Consider the following 21,794-nt stretch of genomic DNA (forward strand, 5'->3'; position numbering starts at 1 on the left):
ACATGCTAATTGCTTTTCTAATCGTACTGCTGTCTTTTTTGTGAAGAACTGAGACAACCTTTTGCAACATATTTGCATTAATTAAACTAAATGCCATCTTCAGATGGAGTTGAGTGAGGTTTTTTTTTTAATATGCTGCAAAATTTGGTCAAAAATGCTTCAAAAGCTCTAGCAGTTTCTGGTTGCATTGTATGACGTATGTGTTCCTCACTTTGGTTTAATTTTACCATCTGTGAAAAGTGCTTTCAAAGCATTTCTCTCACTAGCCTTAAGTTATATTCCATTTTGGCATCTCTGCCTGTATTGCAATGATGGTGGGTGTCAGGAGACAGCAGTGTCCAAGTTTGTGTTTGCATTTCCGTCAGATGGTTAGCTTTCTTTCCAGCAGATGGATCTCTTTTGATCTGCTTTCTGTCATTGAACACAGAAACTGCTTGTTTAATCTGGCACTGATTTTATCTGTGTAGCTTACTCTGTTATTGCTATTCTATTTCACAAATACATTGGCTTTGGTTTGTTTTTGAATTATTGGGAAACTGAAACCATGAAAAACAGCAGCTCTCATTGTTTTTTCCATAACTACCTTGTTCAAAATAATTGTTCAGGTGTTGTGGGATTTTGGAAAATAAACATGGTGGGATATTCGCGGAAATGTTTTTTTTATAGAATGTTTCAGATATTTTTTTTTCCATCTCTGTCTATAAATCAACACATATAATGCTCGTACAGATACTTTTTATTGCTCCAGTGGCTGGGATGCATTTCTTGTTTATTAAATCGATGTATAAGAAAGTAATTGGTATCTCAATTCATACAATTGATACTATGTTTCCCATTTTACATCTACAGAAATACATTTTGGCTGATGGTATCAGAAATTTTAGCTCCTTAAAGTCTGTATTTGTATAGGAGAGAAATTTTCATATTGGTTGGGTCCTAATATTTTACATGTAAAAAGGAAGTTTCAGCCATGTGACTTAAAAACTAGCCAACTAACAACATGTTTCTTTTGCAATTTGTATTGAACAGTGGGAACTATATACTTTGAGTTCATGTCATGTGTTTCCTGTAGAAGTGTTTCAATGAATATTTTAATGAATATTTGGTACTAAAACATAAAATCAGAGTGGCTCAAATGATATCTTAAATTCTTGAGCATTATATAAAACGGTCAACTTTTGACTGACGCCGATTTATTCTTTAGGAAACACAACATTAGAATCGCACATTTCTTTTTAATAAATGTTTCCTGGCACCACAGTAAACTCAACAGTATGAAAGCATGTGAGAGTGGCTGGAAACGATGTCTGGTACTACGCCGTCTTCTGCACGCCGATGGCCTGTCTTTGTGCTCCTGCTCTTAGACGACGACTTTGGTATTGAGGGCGGGGCACAGTCCATGCCGCCCAATTCTCCACCCCACACCCAACCTTCCATGCCTCCCCCTGCTGGCTTCACGAACATCCAGATCCCTCCTGGCGCCCATGCCCCAGCTAACACTCCAGCGGAGGTTCCGCCCCCTGCAGGTACGTCATGGTTACTGAAATGAGAAAACTATCTATGGTTTGTTACCATGTTTTCCTAACTGCTAAGAATGAGTAATTCATCTTTAATGGTAATTATTAAAAACAAAAGAAATGTATTATGCATAAACTGAGAAATACTGTGTAAGCCACCATTATAGAATTATTTCTAATATTATTAATCCAATTGGCAATTTAATGCTCAAACATGACTTTTATGAACGAATTTTAAATTAAAGCTGATTGAGTTCTGCAGGAATAAAAGCCATAATGAATAAATATAATAACCAGGATGATTCGCTATGGCTTTCCTTTAAAACATGTTTTCATAGCTCCAGAAGGTCATTTCAAGGAGAATAGGGCAAAACTGGAAGAATATTCCAGAACAAAATATTTCACCCTACAGTAGTAAAGCAAGGGTGATGAAAAGTGTGTCACCAAAAAAAAAAACCCATTTGGCATTGTAAACGTGTGGGGATAGCCTTCATAGCATGGGGATAGCCTTCATAGCGTGGGGATAGCCTTCATAGCGTGGGGATGGCCTTCATAGCGTGGGGATGGCCTTCATAGCGTGGGGATGGCCTTCATAGCGTGGGGATGGCCTTCATAGCGTGGGGATGGCCTTCATAGCGTGGGGATGGCCTTCATAGCGTGGGGATGGCCTTCATAGCGTGGGGATGGCCTTCATAGCGTGGGGATGGCCTTCATAGCGTGGGGATGGCCTTCATAGCGTGGGGATGGCCTTCATAGCGTGGGGATAGCCTTCATAGCGTGGGGATGGCCTTCATAGCGTGGGGATAGCCTGCATAGCCTTTACACGACAGCTGGTGTTGTGTTAGTGTTTTATTAAGTGTAATTATTGCTATCATTTTTAAACTTTGTAGGTGAATTAGCCCAGATTAATGCCAGAGTAAATGCACTAAAAATGAAAGACAGGTTAAATTTTCATGCCTTTCCATATGTACAGAAACAGGTGGCACATTCTTTAAGGATCTCAACAGATAAATTTACAAATTGAAGGTATTTCAGCTATATAATGACTATAAAAGAAACCCAGTTATGAAGAGTGATTTTATTCATTTTTACAATTTGATATTTTCCCATCACACGGGTAGAACAAGCCTCATCAGTGACAGAAATGATGATTGATGCTTTCATTTTGTTATTGTGCAAATAAATGTTTGTCTACAACTCCAACAATGCCACTGAATGTAGAAGGACTAGATTCTGAGAGCTGAAGTTTGGCAGTAATTGATGTGCACACCTTGTACACACAGCTTCGGTTAAATCAGAGTTTGCATTTTTTTAGTAGATTTTAACAACTAAGCTAATCTGTAAAGCTAATTTGTAGCAAACATTTCCTGTTGTTCTGCGTCACAGGTCAGGGTCCACTGTAGTTTTGGCAGACAAATTGTCAACTGTATAAATTGGCAGAAATGTAGGTCACTTGGGTTAAAAGCAGGGAAATAAGCTGCTGAGTAACTTTTCACAGACGTAAATCCCAGCTGCCCTCCTGCCCCACCTTGTGTTTTCCCAGGAAAGAAAACAAAACAGGATGCTGTATAACCTTTTTCATAAGAGTAAGGAAATATCAAGGTCATGGTGCTCGGTTAGGTGTGCAGTGTCTGAATCCCCGTGCAGCCCTGTGGAAATGACTCACTAGCTACGACCCTCGTCTGACTCGAGCAGGACAGAGCCCCTCTATGAAGCATTAATGCTCCCCCCCCCCCCTCACCCTTTTCTGTTGATTTTGGATTACACCATGCCTGGACGGTTGTCATTAGTAATTTGTACTCCATGCCCTAGTAACCCATGTAGGCAATTTTCATAAAAATAAAAATTTATTTTGCTAATAGCATTAGCGTCAAGCTTAATTTGGAGTTCTTGATTAATACTTGCTGTGGTTCATTCGATTTTTAAATCCTAAAAGGAGGGGAGTCTGACTCTCTCTCACCTCCCTCCCATGTAGGGGAGCCTGTCAAGCCAGTGCCTGTGCCCAGGACCATCCCTGCTGTTGACCCCTCATTGCTGAGCACCAACCAGGGTAGGTACCACTGTAATGCGCTGGCGGGTCTAGTTCTTCATGCCCGTTTTCTGGGGCTTCTGCCCCGAAAAGAACCACACCCTCAGCGTCAAAGACCTCATGCAAATTGACTGTTGGCAAGTGTGAGGCCTCTGCAAGCGCCTCATGGAAAACAGACCCATGGCTCCAGGTCGGGTGGGAAAAATTCACCACAGGCAGAACCCAAATAATCACAGCTTCTGGCTAACAAAGTGGGGGGGGGGGGGTGGGAGCCAGTAATGGTGGGTAAGCAGAGTAGAACGGCAGAGCTATGAAATGGAAACTGGACACAAGAGACTCACGGTAACCTTTGGGAAAAGAGTGATTTCCATCCAGCCATTGCTAGGATACTACATCAAAATTTTCCTTGTAAAAACGACATTAACAATGAGCTTTGTGGTGAGAAAAGTGTTAATGCAGTATGTATGCGGTGCTGTACAGAAGCCTTAGACAGTCCACGGCTTCTCCGAAAACACCCCAGTATTTGCAGTTACCATCCAATATAACCATGTATTGGAAGATTCCCCCATGTTTGGATATTCTGGGCCTGTGATCAGAATCCTGTCCAAGGCAGGATCATCACGTCTTCATTGGACCCTTGAGCAAGTCCCTAACCCTTCTTCCCCCCCCCCCCCCCCCCAGCTTGCTCCACTCCAGAGGTGCCAGATAAATGGCCTGGCTCTATGCGTCATGCAAGTCTCAAGGAAGAGCAAGGTGGAATGTGCAAAAAGTTACACTACAATGTACCTGTTCTTGTGCAAGAGGCAAATAAAGCAACATTTCATTAATTAAGTTAATTATTAAGTGAGCTGGTGGTGAGCAAGTACATGGAATGGCTGGGGGTGCCCCTAAGGAGAGGTTTCGGAACTAAAGCGGTGTTGTTCTAGCCCAGGGTTCTTCAAATCTGGACCTCCGATTCCAAATCCAGGCCTTGTTTTCAGTTCTCCCAGGTAGTTTAATAATTACTGATTCTGATTGGTCAGAGGCTTCACACCTGGCTCAAAGGTAAAGGAAGGCTGGAAAATCAGCAGGGCTTGGACCTCGAGGACCGTGATTTGAATAGCCCTACTCTAGCCAATCAACAAAATATGAGTAGCTTTTTGGGAAGAAATTCCTGTAACTTTTTGTATTGCTGTTCATTTGCATATCCTCCTGAGACCCGACCTATTCATTCATGTCCATTGTAGTGGACATTGTATTTTTGCATTTATTTTTTCACTGATGTTGGGAAACGTATTTATTCCTGTTGTGCACTAAAGAGGACATGCTGTGAAATTAAAATAAGAATAAATTTGAAAAAATCTAAATTGTAAGATGTCTTATTTCCTCCAAAGACAAATAACCTACAATTGAAGGACACTTTTTTCCTTGGGTCTCAGGAGGATATATTCAAATGTTAAGTAGTTTTTGCTGATTCCTTGCAAATGTCCACTTACTACCCAGATAAATAGCTTTAAACAGTTACTTTGGCTGTCTAATTGTTTTGCACAGTATTGGATGTTAACCGTGGACACATGCAAAACGCAAGTCAGATTTTATTTCTCGTCATCCTTGTGTAGATCTGCATTAAAGAGGGGAAAAATGCTTAACTGCATAAATTTATTACTTGTGGCAATAATGAATGAAAGGAAAAAGCGGAATGGAATCGAAAAGTTGCAGAAACCGGGACACCTGCACGAATATTTAAATTAAATTCTCTCCTTATAGTTAAACTTCTGTCTGAAGCGTTCAGCTTAAATGGTTAAATGAAAACCTCTTCATTGACATCTCATTGTCCCAATGTGGTGCTCTTTCAGTTAAACCTTTAAGTAATGCCAAGTTCACAATACACCCATAAACAGTGTGATAGAAACACCGTATTGAATAATAAGGTCATTAAAAAGAAACATTAGTGTTTAAACAGCTGAGTTTCTGAAAGCTCAGCAAAAATATTCTGGTCTGGAAATTTCATATTCAATTCCATAGTTTTACAATAAAAAATATTATAAATCAACCCCCAGGATTGTGTGGTCTTGAAACTAATGTTTCTCTCATAGCCAACAAAAATAAGAATAGTATGCTCATTTAAGCCTTTGCTTGGGAAGTGTATTTAATTTTTCAATTTGCAAACGTTAAAGTCATGTTTTGAACACAGAGTAGTCGACTAAAAGCAAAGCTTATCCTGTCTGCAAATTTAAACTGGACGATCAGTTTCACAGACACGTTGCTTTTTGGAGCAAACCTCTATTTAACACGGTATAACTTTGCAAGCCTTGACATAGTTAACAAATCATTTTGTTTTCATGCTGGTAAGTTTTGGCAGTTACTCTTAAGAAAGTACTGTACGTCTGTAGGCATCTGGCTTGGCTTTGAGCTGGTATGTCCATGTGCCACAACCTCAGCCCTGCGCTCAGATTTTGAAGGTTGGCAGCAGATGGGAGAGAGACGTCTTGTGCATATAGCCTTTGATGAAAGTTTTTTGTTAGGAGGTGAAGCTAGTATTCAACGGTTATTTATCAATGTTTTATATTTTCTCCTCTGAACTTATAGTGATGTAGGAATATCTGTGTAAATACAGATGTGGTATTGGGAGAAGAGAACAGTTAGCTAGGTACAGTCAAGGGTTAGCGGCCTGTCAACTCCGGCCAGTTAACCGAAGTTCTATAAGCCCCTTGAAGGTACAGACCCGGAGTGTAGTTTTGAATCTAATAGTAGGAAAGACACACAAAAAAGACGAATCACACTGCCTCACAAAAGGAATGCAACAAACAATATTTCCTTTGACAGCATGATTTTGAAGTCGGACGTACCAAACTTCCCTCTGCTATGGAGGGAATAATTTTGGGGTGTTTCTTTGTTTTATGATGGCAGAATGAGGAGATCGCTTAATTTAGTCAAATTTCTGGCCGCTTAACCTTGATTGGGTTACAGGGCAATACAACCGCCCCCCGTAATCATATCTCCCCCCCATTACACCATGAGAAAAATGTTTTTCTTTATCATCCATTTTGAAGGTAATTCAATGCACTTGTGCAATAAGTTGTTGAGTCAGTAATACTCCATCTAATCCCTAAGAATGAAAGTGGTCTGCGTAAGCGTGATATGCACATTTATGGGTGAGGGATACGATGCCTTCAATCCCAAGGTCTTATCTTCCTTCCAGGCCTTTGCTTCCTTAAGTAATTTTCCCCTTTTTTCTTGCTTTTTTTTTTACCCCACAGGTGATGTCCGTCTGACTCCCGAGGACTTCACCAGAGCCCAGAAATACTGCAAATACGCAGGCAGTGCCTTGCAGTATGAAGACGTCATCACCGCCGTCCAGAATCTGCAGAAGGCCCTCAAGTTATTAACCACTGGCAAAGAATGAGGCCGTTGTGCCGAGTGTCTCTCTCCGGTTTATCTGGCCGTAGGAACTGAGAGGCCATTACTCCAGCGCTGGCTGTATCAGAAGAAAGCAATTCTGCCAAAGTCCTCATAATCACTGTAACAACAATGGCGTCTGTGTCCCTGTACTGGATCCATGTATAGCACTCTTAGTCGTCAACCGCTAGAGAAGAACAAGTAAAAAAGTTCATTTCATTTAAGTATGCCCTTTGTACATTCTTTTTTTTTTTATTTAAACTTCTGCTTGCATGTATGTTTTGCAAACATGCTGGGGCTCTGGTAGTCATTAGGGTTTTTTGGTTAAGATCTTAACATGCTCAGACTTTCTGCTTTTTACAACCATCAATAAAAATTGGCAGAAATCGCTTTCCCTGGTGTATCCCTGAGGACTCCTCTGCGGTTGAAGGATTCTGTCCTCTTTTTGCTTTGTATGAAGATATTTCCAATTAAAATTTGAAAAGACTAATATGTTGTTTACTAGTTTAATTAGCACATCATTAATGAGTTTTTGAGTTCATTTATAAAGGTCAATATGACCTTTCAACACACTGGAACAACGGAGAGGTTGAAAGAAAAAGAAATGTTGAAAAAAGGTCTCTTCTAGGTTTTGGCAGAATGTTCCATTCTGAGTGTTTGTTGTAGTGAACTGTTTTTGTTTGTATTCTGTACTTTCCATTTTATGTATGAGGTAAAACGGCACGTGTTTTAAAAAATGCCACAAAGTGGGAATTCAGCACAGGATTGTCTCACTTGTGTGAGGATTCATGCTCTGACTAACATGTTCTAATGGATTTCTCGGATTTAGATTGTTGGGTAGCTGTATGTGGGGGGTGGCATGGTGCTGCAGTGGTTGGCACTGTTGCCTCCTGCCCCTGGGGCCGTGGTTCAAATCTTCTAGAGTTCTGTGTGTGTGAAGTTTGCATGTTCTCCCCATGCCATCCTGGAGTTTCTTCTAGGTTCTCTGGTTCCCCACAGTCCAGCAGCATGCTAAACGGAGGTACCATGTTGCCTGTGTGCGTGTGCCCTGTGCTGGGTTGGCACCCCATCCTGGGTTGTTCCCTACCTTGTGCCTGCGGCCTCCATGACCTTGGAACAGGACAAGCAGCATCAAAAGAAGGATGATAGTTGTATATGCTACACTCATTTGTTATGGTAACAAATCAGGGAAAAGGTTCAACTGATTTGTGTAAGAGAACTTACGGATGTGTTCTGGATACAATCTGCAGTTAAATCCTGACCATGGACATTTTAGTGAAAATGTTTTGTAAAATTAATCCATCTTTCCAAAAGCCTTCATGTGCCTGTCTTTGGGGCTTATAAATCCGTTTGATTATCATAGGCTTCCGCCTATGCTAAGTACCTGCAGTATATCTCAGTAAATGAACCCAGCACATTTGAACTGTTTATCTAGTTAAACTTAATTAAGCAGACCTTCAGTTAGGCTCCTGTTCGTTGTCATTGTGCGTTAATGTTTCCCTTAGGCTGTGTGAAGAATGTGATTTACTGCATTGAGAGTTATTAAAATGTGCTGAAACGCACGAATGGATCGCTGATGCTCACGTGGGAGGCTTGAAGCACACATGCAAGCGGAGGAATCACTGTATATTGAGAATGGCGTGTTTATAGACACCAATGGTGCAGACAGCTTCAAAAACGATTATCGTCTGTCCCAGTCAAATAGTACTTTCGCTTTCCAGTTGTGTAGTCTTGTTGTATAAGAGAAGCACCCGTGTTTCGAACTGCAGGTTAGCACATAAATTAAATTTCTAGTTAGGATGTTTGAAATAATGCGCCCATTATTACTTGGGTCTCTGTGTGTGTGTGTGTGTGTATATATGTGTGAGATAAATACTGACTGGTCCCATGGTTTCCACATCTGGAAGTTATGAAAAGTAGTTGAAAAGCAATACCCTAACGTTGTATTCGGGACGTCATGAATATGATGTATAATAGGTGGTATCAGCGCGTGGGGCTACATCCATAATTAATTAGCGAGCTCGCGCTCTCGCCTTGTTCGGTTCACGTTTCTCATGCAGTGTTGCATCCTGCTTTTCCGTGAGGGCACTGGCTTATCTCCCAATCGACTCCGTTATCACCCCCAAGCGTCCACATTTGCCTGCCTCCCTTCCTTCCGCATTGCAGTTTCAAAGGTGTGATGATGCAAATGAAAAATTCCAGGGGATTTTTCCATATACATTTTTGTGGGTTTTTTTTTTCTTTTTGTTTGTTTTTCTGCGGGGGCTGCGGGGGCAATTAAGATTTTATTTTTGTGATTTTTTTATTGAGGGCGTTTGCTTGTGACTTCATTGTCCTTAAGATAGTCTTACTCCACTAGCTGTAACGGATTGACATTCTTAAGATACAGACAATATAAGCCACATAAGCTGACCGATTTCTTAATTTTTAGGGTGAAACGAATCGATCTTACTGGACGAACTAAATTGCAAATGCCATCTTGTGAAAAAGCACACAGGTCATAATCTGACAAATATTAATGAAGCGTTATAATTACTTATAACTTGCATATTACTTATACCCTGTAGCTATGCCACGAGCGACGAACACAATAAAAAAGGATAATATGTTATACGATGATTAAAACGTCTAAATGAAAGGGAAGTTTTAATGAGTTGCCATTGGCTTTTAAGTGATGGAGTGAACTTCCGGAAAACGTGTAAATGCTCGGAATTTTGGGGTGTGACTACCTTCCTATATTATGCCAATCCCAAATGAGCTATCCATTGTCACTGTGCAGTAATTTTCCGGCCCTTGATTTTGTAACTATCTTTCTATTTATAGGGTTCCAGGCTCACGTCCCATATATAACAGGTGCTCTTAACTAAGCCCGAAGTCTTAGGCTGTGCTTAGCTATGGCTACGCACCATTACTGTCTTTGATCGACTGACAGGGATGATAGAAATCGCAGGGATTTTTCAACAGTGTTCTCTAACATGTGCATCCGTTCATTTTGTTGACGTAAAGTTTAGTTTATTGAATAACTCATGAATAACACAACTTAAACACCGAATTTCGCCGTTTACGACGCGCTAAAGAAGTAATGATTACCGTCGATCTGATGAATCATGTAAATCTATGGGTTGAAATCAAAATAAGTAAATTTAATGCACTAAACGCAATATGCAAATCCAGGTTACCGATTTTTCCACCCGAGCTAATCTGCAAGGAAGATCTCTATTACTGACGTTAAAAGCAAATGTCTAGCATCTTTTACACCATTTCCTACTATATATTAATTTTTTTAACCCGCGAAGCGTATTATTTCAACTGCAGGAACTTAATTGCGCCGCAGAGTAGCGGAGCCAGGCGCAGTTACATATAATAAATACTGTAATGTGAGTCTTTATTCAAACTATTGCATTCTTTAGTATCCGTGTACTTTTTACATACTCCTTGACATTTTATGGAGCGCATGTTGTGGTCTTCACGATTTTAGCAGATTGAGGTCATTTCTGAAAGTTCAGGAATATGGCTGATGTTTTCAGGGTGGGGCGCCAAGAAGAACAGCCTCCAGCGGCGGAGCCCCGTCCAGCGACCGTCCGGCTGCGCGTCGCCGCATCTCCACCGGCGCAGCAGCTTCAGCAGCACTAAGACACCGACGTCTCGCTCACAACATTGTATTCGCGTGTTTCCTTGAATGCGGATAATAGGGATAACGGTCCATAAACGCCGTCGGTAGTTACAAAGTTTTCTGAGGCAAAAAAAAACTTCCATGGACGGAAAGATTGAGAAATAATGATTCTTCAAAGAGATAACTGCCTCTACAATAAAAGAGCATGTAAGTACAAAGTTTACGGTACTTTTTATGCAGTTTGAGTGGAATCCTGTATTTCTTTTTACTTTCTGTCTTTTTCTTGTCTTATTGTTTTTTTTTGTCCTTGGGGTGTTTTGGGATTGTAACATAAAGCGTTTTAATGCTTCCATAAAAACCTGTTCTACTCATTAGCTCAATTACGTCTTACGAATCATCTCTCAATTTATCTTTTAAGACACCTAAGTGTGTTTACATTAGGTTTCTGTAAAACTGAACTTTGACATAAGTGGTAATGTGATATGGGACGTTACTGAAGATCTTATCTCGTCAAAAGTGTTTTCATTCTGAAGCATTTACGATCATAAAAATAAAAGTTAGTTGTAAAACCCACAAAATGGATGTGTATGAGCCAGCGGACTGGCGAAGTCAGTGCTGGAATGGGCGCCTGTACTTCTGCAGTTTACTGACTTAAATCCCATGAGGAACAAAGCTATGGAATATAAATTTATAATATATGTATATGAAAAATGTGGGTATAATTACAGCATCGACAACACATTTCTCCGTCATGCTTCTTTGAGGTTGGGATACCAGATTAGCTGCTAGTTTTATAAAGCAAATGTGGAATTTCTTATAGAGATTACAGACAAATTACAGGATGTGAAAAGTACTCATGAAAAAGCAATTACATTGAATGTGGTTCCTGACCCAGATGGTTTACAAAGCCTACAGACAGTTATTATATCTGTTATTAACTGGCTGCAATAAATTGATGCGTATGCTCGTGTTTCATCTGATAAGAAAATATGGTAACACTTTACATGACGGGGCACAACTAATATAGTCTTATGCTATTACTTATGTATTAATTAACCACAAGCTAAGCGTTAGTCACATACTTCTCTCATGTTCCCTTGTAAATGTACATTTTAAGGTACAGAAATGATCTCTGAGGAACATCCCGAAGGTACAAACAGCATTAATGTACCATCAATGGTACAGAAGTGTTCCTTTAATAACTCTATACAATTATACTTTACAGCTCCAGTGACAAGCAAAGGCACAAATTTGTACCCTTTTTTCTGAGAGGGTATATCTATTAATTCTATAAATCTTTCTGAACTACTGAAGGAACACGTCATGAATAACACAACTTAATCTCATGTTTGTTCATCATTAATGAATCTGAAGTAGCGTCTATATTTGTTCATGATTTGTACTTTACTAATAACTGAGTTATTACTAAGTATTTGTGCCCCATCAAGTAAAATACTACCAAGAATGTGTTCTGATCAGGATGCTTCTGTGTGGTTCTAAATCTCTTTGGTCTCTTTGGCCTATATCAGTATTTGTAAACTTCAATACATTTCAGAAAGATTAGCCTGTTTTTAAAGTAACTGTCGAATAAACATTAGAATTTGGCCAATCTAATCCAATAAAACAGTGTGATTAAAGTATGCCTGGATGTAAACTGGATTCAGACCCAATTGCACCTTAACTAAAGACTGTTTTTTCTGTGCAAACAAGATAATGCTCTTTACGATAATCTGAAGTTGTAAAAGATTTCTTAATTGCTGAAGTGTGTGTACCTTATAACTTTCAGATATATATATATTACCTGGCAACAGCTATGCAGACATTTGCACAGAGATGGCCTCAGTTTGAGCAAAGAATGAATCCGCGCAGCCTTTGCCTGGATGACAATTTTGTCAGCGCTCCACACTGCTATTGTATGTGGTGATTATCGACTGTAACTGCGACGCTTATAATCTTAAACAACATTCAAGTTTTTAGCTTAGATGGTGGAATTCCTGTGACAATGAGAGTTTTGCTAGGAACCACAGACTGGTTTAAACTTGTAAATCCCATCCAGTTGGGGACTTAATGCACTTGTCATTGGATGAATCAGGCTCTTTATGTGGCTCTTCTACTCCTCCAACAGCAAGGCGGCAAATATGCAGTATTTGCATATTTATAGGAGACGAGATCCGCTTAGTGCTGTCCAGTTGTTTCGTAATAACAGTGACTGCATACATTAAGTATCAGCCAATTCATTTCAATAATTGGTAAGAAAAAAAACAAAGAAAACATATGGATGCTTTGGCCAGAACAGTCTTACACAATCTCTCGGTGAGACCTACATGGATTTGTAGGGAAAGTTATTATCTGTGCCTAAAAACTCAGAAACTGTCGAAATATGTGGCTTCCGGGGAACTATGGGTAGATTTACACCTTATTCTACGGCACTAATAACATCATGTAAGTAAAAAAAACGATAGACTTCTGTCACAATTACCTGTGGTATTTCTGTGGTCTATTCAAATAGAAGAAGCAAGTGCTATCATTCTTTTTCATAACCCTTAAGATGAAAACATACATGGGAATGAACTGTAAGGACGAAAATAGTATCTGTTGGTTGAAAAAAAATATGATGGCTGAGCTGTAGGTTTTGGGTCGATGGCCTCTTAGTCTCCTCTCTGTCAGTGCTCCTCTGGCACATGAAGAACCTGAAACTGAGATTTACATTCACCTGACACTTTCATTCAAAGCAACTTACAATAGAGGGAACGTTTACAATTCATGTGTGTTCACTGGGACTTCAACCCATGACCTTAACATTGATAACACAATTTTGATTTACTGAGCTACAGGAAGCTGTATTAACATAAAAACACTATAAGCTTCCTTCCCATACCTCAACTGATATAGTGGCTAATAACCATTTACTGGAACACCTTTGAAAAAAACAAGAGAAAGACCTCAGTCCTCATTCTCATAATTAAATAGCTTAATGTCTGTAACCTGGAGTCAGCGAATATGTCGTACATTGAAACTGAAGTTAAACCTTTTCAATACCGCCTAGAAAATTAAATTTATATAGATCCTGAAATGAGTCACCTTTTCCAATTATACATTAAATAAATGTCTGGATGAAATGTATTTTTATATTGTTTGTTTAAATACATGTTTATTGATGCTGGAAACAACAATTTAGACTTTACTCAATGGGAGCAGATGTTTATTATTCTTTCTTACCCCATATTCTTGGCTGTACTATACTCAACATAGACCAGGATCATTCCACATAGACAAGGAGGTGGTCAGTAAAGCCAGCAGCTGCATTACACAGAAAGGCAGACAGAGTAATCCAGTCCTGGAACACCTGAGTTGTTCTCTGTTGACAGAGAACAGCGACTCTTGGCAAAGGATTCCTCAAGTCCATTATTCTGTGGGATTTTTGCACTAGAATAGGATTAGTTAATACAGTGTAACCAACCTCAGTTAAATGGTTGGAGTAAAGAGTGATGCAATCCCCTACATGACTACACAGATATTTTAAGTGACATGCAATTAAAAACCTCTTCTTCCCAGCAAATGTGACATGCTGTACTTAAATCACACCTTTTAGGTTTTCGTTTGTTGCTGGTTTATTGGTTAAAGTAGCAGCTACAGGTTAATGAAAAAATATGGACTCTTCAGACACTTGCAGATGTAAATATGTGGACACTCTACACAGTTCATATTTTTGTTGTTGACATCTGGAGGCTAATTGATGTCTGGAGGCTAACAGTTTAGCTGAAATGGGATAATGGACCACCGTTTTCATGGCAAGCTGCTTAAAAAGGAGTTGCGTAACAGAGGATTAAATTGCCTTCCTGAGTATCCTAGAGCAGGAACTTGTGAAGAGGTGTGTTTCTGGTTCTATGGCTTCCAGTTAACTGGTTTTATTACAGTTTTGCATGAGGAAATACAATGCTGCCCTTCTCTTTCAACGTTGTGCTAATGCATGATCTTCATGTGGTAGCATGTTAGTTTAGCCTTGTGCTAATGCATGATCTTCATGTGGTAGCATGTTGGGTTAGCCTTGTGCTAATGCATGATCTTCATGTGGTAGCATGTTGGTTTAGCCTTGTGCTAATGCATGATCTTCATGTGGTAGCATGTTGGGTTAGCCTTGTGCTAATGCATGATCTTCATGTGGTAGCATGTTGGGTTAGCCTTGTGCTAATGCATGATCTTCATGTGGTAGCATGTTGGGTTAGCCTTTTCCTATACAATAGCTCTTTCATCACGATGACCTTCACTTTTCAAAATAGTCTATTATAATACATTTATATGTCAACAATTTGGGTCTGTGTGTGCAATATACACTATATGGTCAAAAATATGTGGACACGCCTATTATTTGGAGGAACTGCCTTATTAATCCACACCCATTGCTGATACAGGTGTTTAGCTCATCATACACTCATGCAATGTCCTGTGACAAACACAGGCAGCAGAGTGGGTGATTGTACTGGAGAGGCTGGTGACCTTCCACTTGACACCATCATGGGACACCATCCTTCAAACAAGTCAGGGTGCCACAGTTCTGCCCTGTCACAACTATCCTTGTGGTCTATGGTAAATGAAGTGAAGGTCAAAACGCCCGGGATCAAGTTCCTTTGTAAAGTGGCAGGGCCTGATCACCCAACCTGAATGGCAGGGAATCCCACAAGCAATGTTCCAACATGTAATGGAAAGTTTTGCCAGAAGAGTATAGGCCATTTTAGCAGCAATGGGCCAAGAAAAATAACACTGAGTTAGTGACACAATGTTGGACCATGTGGTGTCCACATGCTGTTGGCCATATAGTGCATGTGCAATATATATTGTGTAATATACTGTATATTACGTAATACATTTGGGTAATATTCAGGGTGCATAATATTGTGGCATGAAGTATACAATTAAACATGATTAAAGTTGTATGCCAGGCCATACAGCAAAATAAATTCCTTGTACTGGGTAAATGAAAGGATTCTGATTCTGGTAAACTTCTTTAAAGATTCAGACATACATCAAAATAATTAATAATAGTCTGGTATGTAGGCAGTTGCTGTATTTTTGTATAGTTTTTGTATAAAAATACTGTAAAAGCTTGTTTGATCTGTCAACATTTCCCTGTCGCAGTTCTCTTTCTTGGAAAACATTATACACAGTACAGTAATTTATTGTGTAGGTAGGCTATGTTTTATTAACGTGATCTTCCTAAATTTAGCTACTTCTGTGCTATGAGCACACAATTAAAATCTGTCTCCCAAAATTCCAAGCAAAATAAGAATGAAAAAAGGTATTGTATAGCGTATGTGTCTAAACCTGTGTACATGAGTTTGCATTATGTAAGTAGTGGCAATGTTAGAGTTCACAAAGCGGAACATCTGTGCTATGATAAGCAGGCTTCTGAAATAGCAACAACAGTAGCTTAACTCAAGCCATCGTTTCCTCCTTGTTCCGGAACACTAGCATATTGATGATTTTTTTTTCTTGTTCTGAATTTGCAGGATGTCTCATATAAGCAGTAGATGGTGGAGATGGAAGTTAGAGAAAATTCTTTCACTTGCCTTGCTGTTAATACGCATTCAGGTATCAGGTAAGAGTGACTTTTTCTTACAGTAACATCCTTACGTTTTGCATTCGTTTTCAGTTTTTTTCTAGGTATTTTTGTTTGTTCGAGCAGTGTTTCCCAACCTGGTCCTTGGCAACCCACAGACAATCCATGTTTTTCATCCCTACCAGGAGCTGAGAACAAGCAAAAATGTGCATTGTCTGCGGGTCCCCAAAGACCAGATTGAGAAGCACTGCTTTAAAGAGATTAAAGCAAACTTATGCTGATGATTATTGGGAAATTTTTCTTTCATCTTCATGATGCTTTCCTTACATCCTACACATGTCTGCTACCTTTCTTTCTGTTCATTTATCTGTGTGTGCTTGCTGCTTTTGTCCATGGTGTCTACATCCCCATGTCTGAACTGCTTAATCACTAACATTCTCTGGCAACCAGTGGCTTTGAAGAAAGACTCCCGGGTTTTTTACTCAAGTCCAGAAAAATCATACGCAGGACACTGCTGAAGGAAAAAACCGCTCCCAAGCTCTGTCATTTCATTATAGGCCTGACAAACACAGTGTTTCCCAACCAAACGGGACATAGAGGTTCCTCTGTTGCTGTTGATTGGACTATGAGCGGATGCCATATGAAGCATATTCCTCGATTCGTCTGGAAAAGGCTAGAGGGACGAAGCAGTGATGGATGGCGTTAGAAATATTTATATTCCTTACCATGGACGTCAAAGACTAAAATAAACAGTTTTGGTTTTACTGGCGATGACAGCTCAGTCTAATTTATGATCGGGCAATTTCATAGAGTGGATTAAAAAACACCGCACATGCTGAAAAAAGATGGTTCTGGTGCATCTTTGGTTAAGATTTGGTCTGCTGTAAGCAAGAAATAAACGTAATAATAATGACGAGGTGACTGGGATGTGCTAGTCCGCGTTATGACAAAGACCTCAAGTCTGTCGCTAAGGAAGCCGTTTGACTTAATTTTCCAGAGTTTAAGATTACCGAAACGCATAACCCAATGACGTCACCCGTCATGCTGCTTTGTATCGGCACGGTAGTACTTTCTGTTGCAAAGTCCATGGGTTGGATCGATTAATTTAAATGATGAATGAATTAACGGAATACTGGGTTTGATTAACTTTTTTTTATCACTGCAAGACTGACAGAGGCAGTCGAATGGGTTAACGTACCTTCTTTAGTGCCTCGGAATGGCGGCAGCCGGCAGCATTACGCGCTTCTTTAAAAGCGCCTTTTCTTCTCCTGTGAGAAGTGTGTCATAGTATAGCTGGCCGTGTTTGTTCACATTGGCAGACTGAGCTGTGCCGAAACTTTTAAAGAGCTGGCGCCAATTCCGAGGTGGCTTGGATCGCGGCAGAGCCAGTGCTGGGAAATAATAAAAAGCCTGTGGCATCACGTTAGCGGGGAATCGTGTTGGTCTCGGTAAGGAGCACATTGCCACTTTGTCTACGCGCAGCCATCGACGCTACAGTCCCGGTGGGTTTATTAAACAGATCGTAGTGTTTGCGTGGACCTGTGGGGCGAATCCACCAGAGGGAGCCCCCACTGCTTCACCTTCCTGTGAGCCATGGAGTCATAATACAATGGTAAAAGTGCCCATAAACACGCCGTGATCAGTCAGTATTAATATCACCCCGTCATTGTTTATGGTTGGGATCCCAAGCATGACTTATTGGCACAAGAGTTTTTTTTTCTTCATTAAAAATACATTGACGAATTCACAAATTCATCCATCCGTTAATCATCCATCCATCTTCCAACTGGACAATGAATAATCGTTTTTCTTGTCCATGCTTAAAACGAGCCCTAGGGTCATAATTAAAACCCAGGCAGCCTCTGAATGACTCAGGCAATTAAGCAGCTGGTGACGGACAGGAGAGGTGGGCAGCACCTGGATACCTGGTGGGGTGGAGGGCAGGTGTGCGGATCACAGCCCCCTTGATGTGACCGCGGACACGGTCTTAGGATCACTGGAGCCGTGTCTCCCGTTTATCATTTTATTCTGGTCAAGCTGCTGCCAGTCTCTGATAGAGAGCTTCCCTGACCCAGTGATTAATGCCTCCAGTCATCACAATGTCATAAGCGACAAAATAATCAACAGCAATCAAAGTCCGTCCTTTGCTTTGAAGCCATCTAAATTAAATTTTGCAGTGGGCCAGTGCAGGGATGTGAGGTGGGGGAGTGGGGGGGGCAGGGGAGGATCACTGTTCTTTAATTGTTGCTAATATCTCAGGACCCCAAGGGCCATGGAGAAAACTGTACGTCAACATGTTGACATGTTAATGAAAGTCTTGCAGGTATAGCTTGTCAGCAATAAAAATGCATTGGTTCGCTTAACAAATAAACCATTATCTTAATTAAGGAACACTGAAGCATAATGCAAACAAAGAACAATTTGTGGTCTCCCTGTGGAGCAAGTTCGAAGACGAGCATCGCGATAAACAGGAACCTGGGCAGACTGGCCTGGGACCAGGCAGCTTGTGAATTTTTGCCCGGACCACAGGGATATATTAAACGTAGAAGAATCTTTTAGGCATGTTGTTTGTTCTCCAGTGTTCGTCTTGGGATCGCTGTTTGGCGCTTAACCCTGAAACAGCAAAGCACTGCGGTACTCATTTCTTTTTTTTGTTCCATAAACATAACCAAACAAGCTGTAAAAGTCTTTTATTACGTGTATTTTTAAAACAAGTGAATCAAAAGACAATGTTTTTTGTTTGTCTTCTGTGAGAATTATCAGGGATGTTGAGATTGGCATTTTTCTGGTGGTGTTTGACATTGCTGTCACTAATTATATTACTATATTGAGAAAGCAGTTAACCACTACATAGTTGCATGGGTTACTTGATAATGACTTTTCTTGGAGAAATAGCTTGCCCACAAGATTTTAGTGCATACGTAGTCTAAAATAAGAGGAGTGAATGGCATTTACGATCTGAAACCTCAGACAAACTTTACTATATGTGCCACTTTTGCCATAATATAATGGCACTGCATATATTTTGCTTTGCAGGAATGCAGTGTTTAATTAGCACCCATTAAATGGGTCAAAACAAATGATAAATTCTTTTTTTGTCAGCATAGTGTTTGTTTGGACACCTAATTTTATGGAGAATCGTTGTGCGGCGATGGGTGGCTGGAATTTCAGGGACCAAAGAGCAGGAAGGATTTAAGGCTGAAGAGTGTTAAAGCGAGGAAGACTAACTAATGAAGTGTGTTCGCTTCTGCTTCGCATTTCAGGATAATCCACCTCGCAATGCGTGATCCTCAGCAGGCTCATTATAAACTCAAGCAAATATTCAAGAATAATCGGCAGGTTTGAAACAACCACAGATGAATTAACGACGCGAGGCGAGGTTAAAAACACGTTTCTTATTCAAAATCAACCTCTGCTGCCAGATCTATCAGCTATGTTGCTGGTGTCCTGCTTTCTGTGTCAATATTTACACTGCTGTGCTTTTGTTTAAGGAATAATGAAATCCAGATCATTTCAAATTTGACCCACACTGCGACTCTCAAGGGTCCATACTCTCCTGAACGCTGAAGTCAACAGGGTAAACAATGGAACCCAAACAATGACCTTAAGTTGATTGGTTTTGTTTTTTGTTTTTTTTCCTTGAGGAATCTCCTTTTCTGGTGAACCATGTGATTCCCACCAGCGAATTGCTGATGGCTAGGCTTAAGACACCGGTAAATAAGAGATTTTTTTTTCCTTGTCTCCAGTTAATAGTCATCGCAGTGGCATTTACATTACAGTCATTTCCTCCTGGGGATGCAGGGAACGGATCCAGCATTAGCTCAATGCTTGCCCTGCCCCACAAAGCCTGCCCAGTCCGTCTCCCCAACGTGTTGAGGAAAACACGGCGTGAAGCGCGCCCTGCATTCAGCGTGGCCTGGGCCCTCTGCTGATTCGTCACCAGCGTTACTTTTCCACTAGGCCGTCTTTCCATATAAAGAGAGCCGCCGTGGGTCAGACGTCACCAATCCCCTGTCAGCCACCGGTGATGTCACATTAGCTGTGATGTAAATGTAATACACAAATAACTTGTTCACCTTGTGTATTTATGCTTTTTGAATTTAAGAAGAGCCATATCAATAACTTCCTAATAATAACGACACTTTATTGATCCCCTTAAAGAAATTCCCCTTTTGGCTACCCCATCTAGCCCTCCATGACACACATATCGGTCTTTGTCAGTCACGTGTCTGCACTGTCTGACACGCCCCCATTCGCCATTTTGAAGGTATTCGCGGACGCAAACACTAGGAAGAATTGAGAAGAAAAAGCAGAACGAGAAAATTCCTTACAGAGAAAAACTTACGAAGGATGCCAGGGATCAGTATTTGGCTAAATTGTCAACAATCAGCAATATAGATCCGTATGATCTCACATAAAAAAATGGAATTCCGACGCGACATTGTTGCCTCTAACTTCATCTCTGGATATAACAAACTACCTTGTTTATGGTATCAGCGCTTACACATATGAACAGTTCAAGAACTATAAATCTCTTGAAGCCCACGGACATTTCATCAATGGCTGGGTGTAGGATCTGTTCACATTTCGAACGCAGGACTGCGACAACACAATCGTCACTGCAAAGGTACGCTAACTTGTAATCAAGTTGCAAACAAATCTGTACAGCCTCGAACAAATTAGACTAAGGGGGGACATGGTCCAGGCATATTAGATTCTAACAGGTCTGGATGCAGCCAAATGGCTACTTCAATACATTTCTTATGTTCTTATGTTCAAGTTAAGTTATTAGTAATTATATGATGAAGTTAACTGTAATCATGTAGACAGCCTTACAAATGCATAATAAATAATAATACATGGAATAATTTAACACCTCCTCTACCTGCCGTCCATATCCTTTTTTCCAAGTGGGAATCCGAAAAAATCTTATGTTGTGGTCCACCTTTCTGCCTTGTGATTTAGTATGACAGCCTTTCACACAGCACGAGTATCCCATCTTTCGAAGGATAAAGGCGGATGCAAACGCTTGCTCTTGAGTTATATACCTGCAAAATGGCGATTCGACCCAGAATACACTGCGACTTTAGCGAGTGTGACATCAACTGTCAAAGACCGATTGGTGAGATCATGCTTGGCACTGAAAGACAGTTACCTGCAGTGGCCCCCATGGGGGTTAAGGGCCTTGCTCAAGGGCCCACAGACATGTAACCATTTTTTTAGTTATATGATGTGGATATGGTGCCTCTTTCAGTGTAAAGTATCCGGGATACTGGACTGCAGTGCACTGAGACTGAGAGAAAAGGAAAATGTCTGCTTGAAATGGGGGTCCTTTATCACAGACTTGCACTTTATTCAAATTATTAGTTGGATACTAATAATTTCACAAAATCTTTTTGTAGTTAAACGTTTAAACGTCTCAGCTAACTATGAAATGGAGACCACTGGTGGAGACAGTGTCACTGGGCTTGGTTAGTTTTGCGTTCTTCGGTTACAATGTCACAAGTGTTTTGTTAAGGTTGTCCCCAGAGGTAACTGTAGACTGTCAACGGGGTTTTTTTTATGTCACCATGGGAGGCAAAACAACATCTTGAAAAAGGTGTGCTTTGTTGTTGATAATACATATATTTTTCTCGGTCCATTAAAGATAGATCGGCTGCTGTTGCTCAATACACATCCTTAAGGTTTTGAATCTGTATG

At 40.4% G+C, this 21,794-nt stretch overlaps 2 protein-coding genes across 6 annotated transcripts in view; both read left to right on the top strand.

The window, feature by feature from the left end:
* Positions 1-7,414, top strand: part of vta1 (vesicle (multivesicular body) trafficking 1) — a 32,883-nt gene extending 25,469 nt beyond the window's left edge. The window contains exons 6-8 of the mRNA XM_023840964.2: positions 1,365-1,526; positions 3,493-3,567; positions 6,786-7,414. Of these exons, the coding sequence (XP_023696732.1) occupies positions 1,365-1,526; positions 3,493-3,567; positions 6,786-6,931 (383 nt within the window). The 3' untranslated portion in view covers positions 6,932-7,414. The remainder of the gene's footprint in view (positions 1-1,364; positions 1,527-3,492; positions 3,568-6,785) is intronic.
* A 3,042-nt stretch (positions 7,415-10,456) lies between these two features.
* adgrg6 (adhesion G protein-coupled receptor G6) overlaps positions 10,457-21,794 on the top strand; it is a 46,207-nt gene continuing 34,869 nt past the window's right edge. For 2 of the 5 annotated variants that reach the window (XM_072702595.1, XM_072702597.1), the window contains exons 1-2: positions 10,460-10,744; positions 16,045-16,133. In XM_072702595.1, the coding sequence (XP_072558696.1) occupies positions 10,743-10,744; positions 16,045-16,133 (91 nt within the window). In that variant the 5' untranslated portion in view covers positions 10,460-10,742. Of the gene's footprint in view, positions 10,745-16,044; positions 16,134-21,794 lie in introns of all 5 variants that reach the window. The other 3 variants (XM_072702596.1, XM_023840961.2, XM_023840963.2) reach the window with 3 other exon arrangements.

This window comes from Paramormyrops kingsleyae, chromosome 19 (assembly GCF_048594095.1).
Source record: "Paramormyrops kingsleyae isolate MSU_618 chromosome 19, PKINGS_0.4, whole genome shotgun sequence".
NCBI lineage: Eukaryota > Metazoa > Chordata > Actinopteri > Osteoglossiformes > Mormyridae > Paramormyrops > Paramormyrops kingsleyae.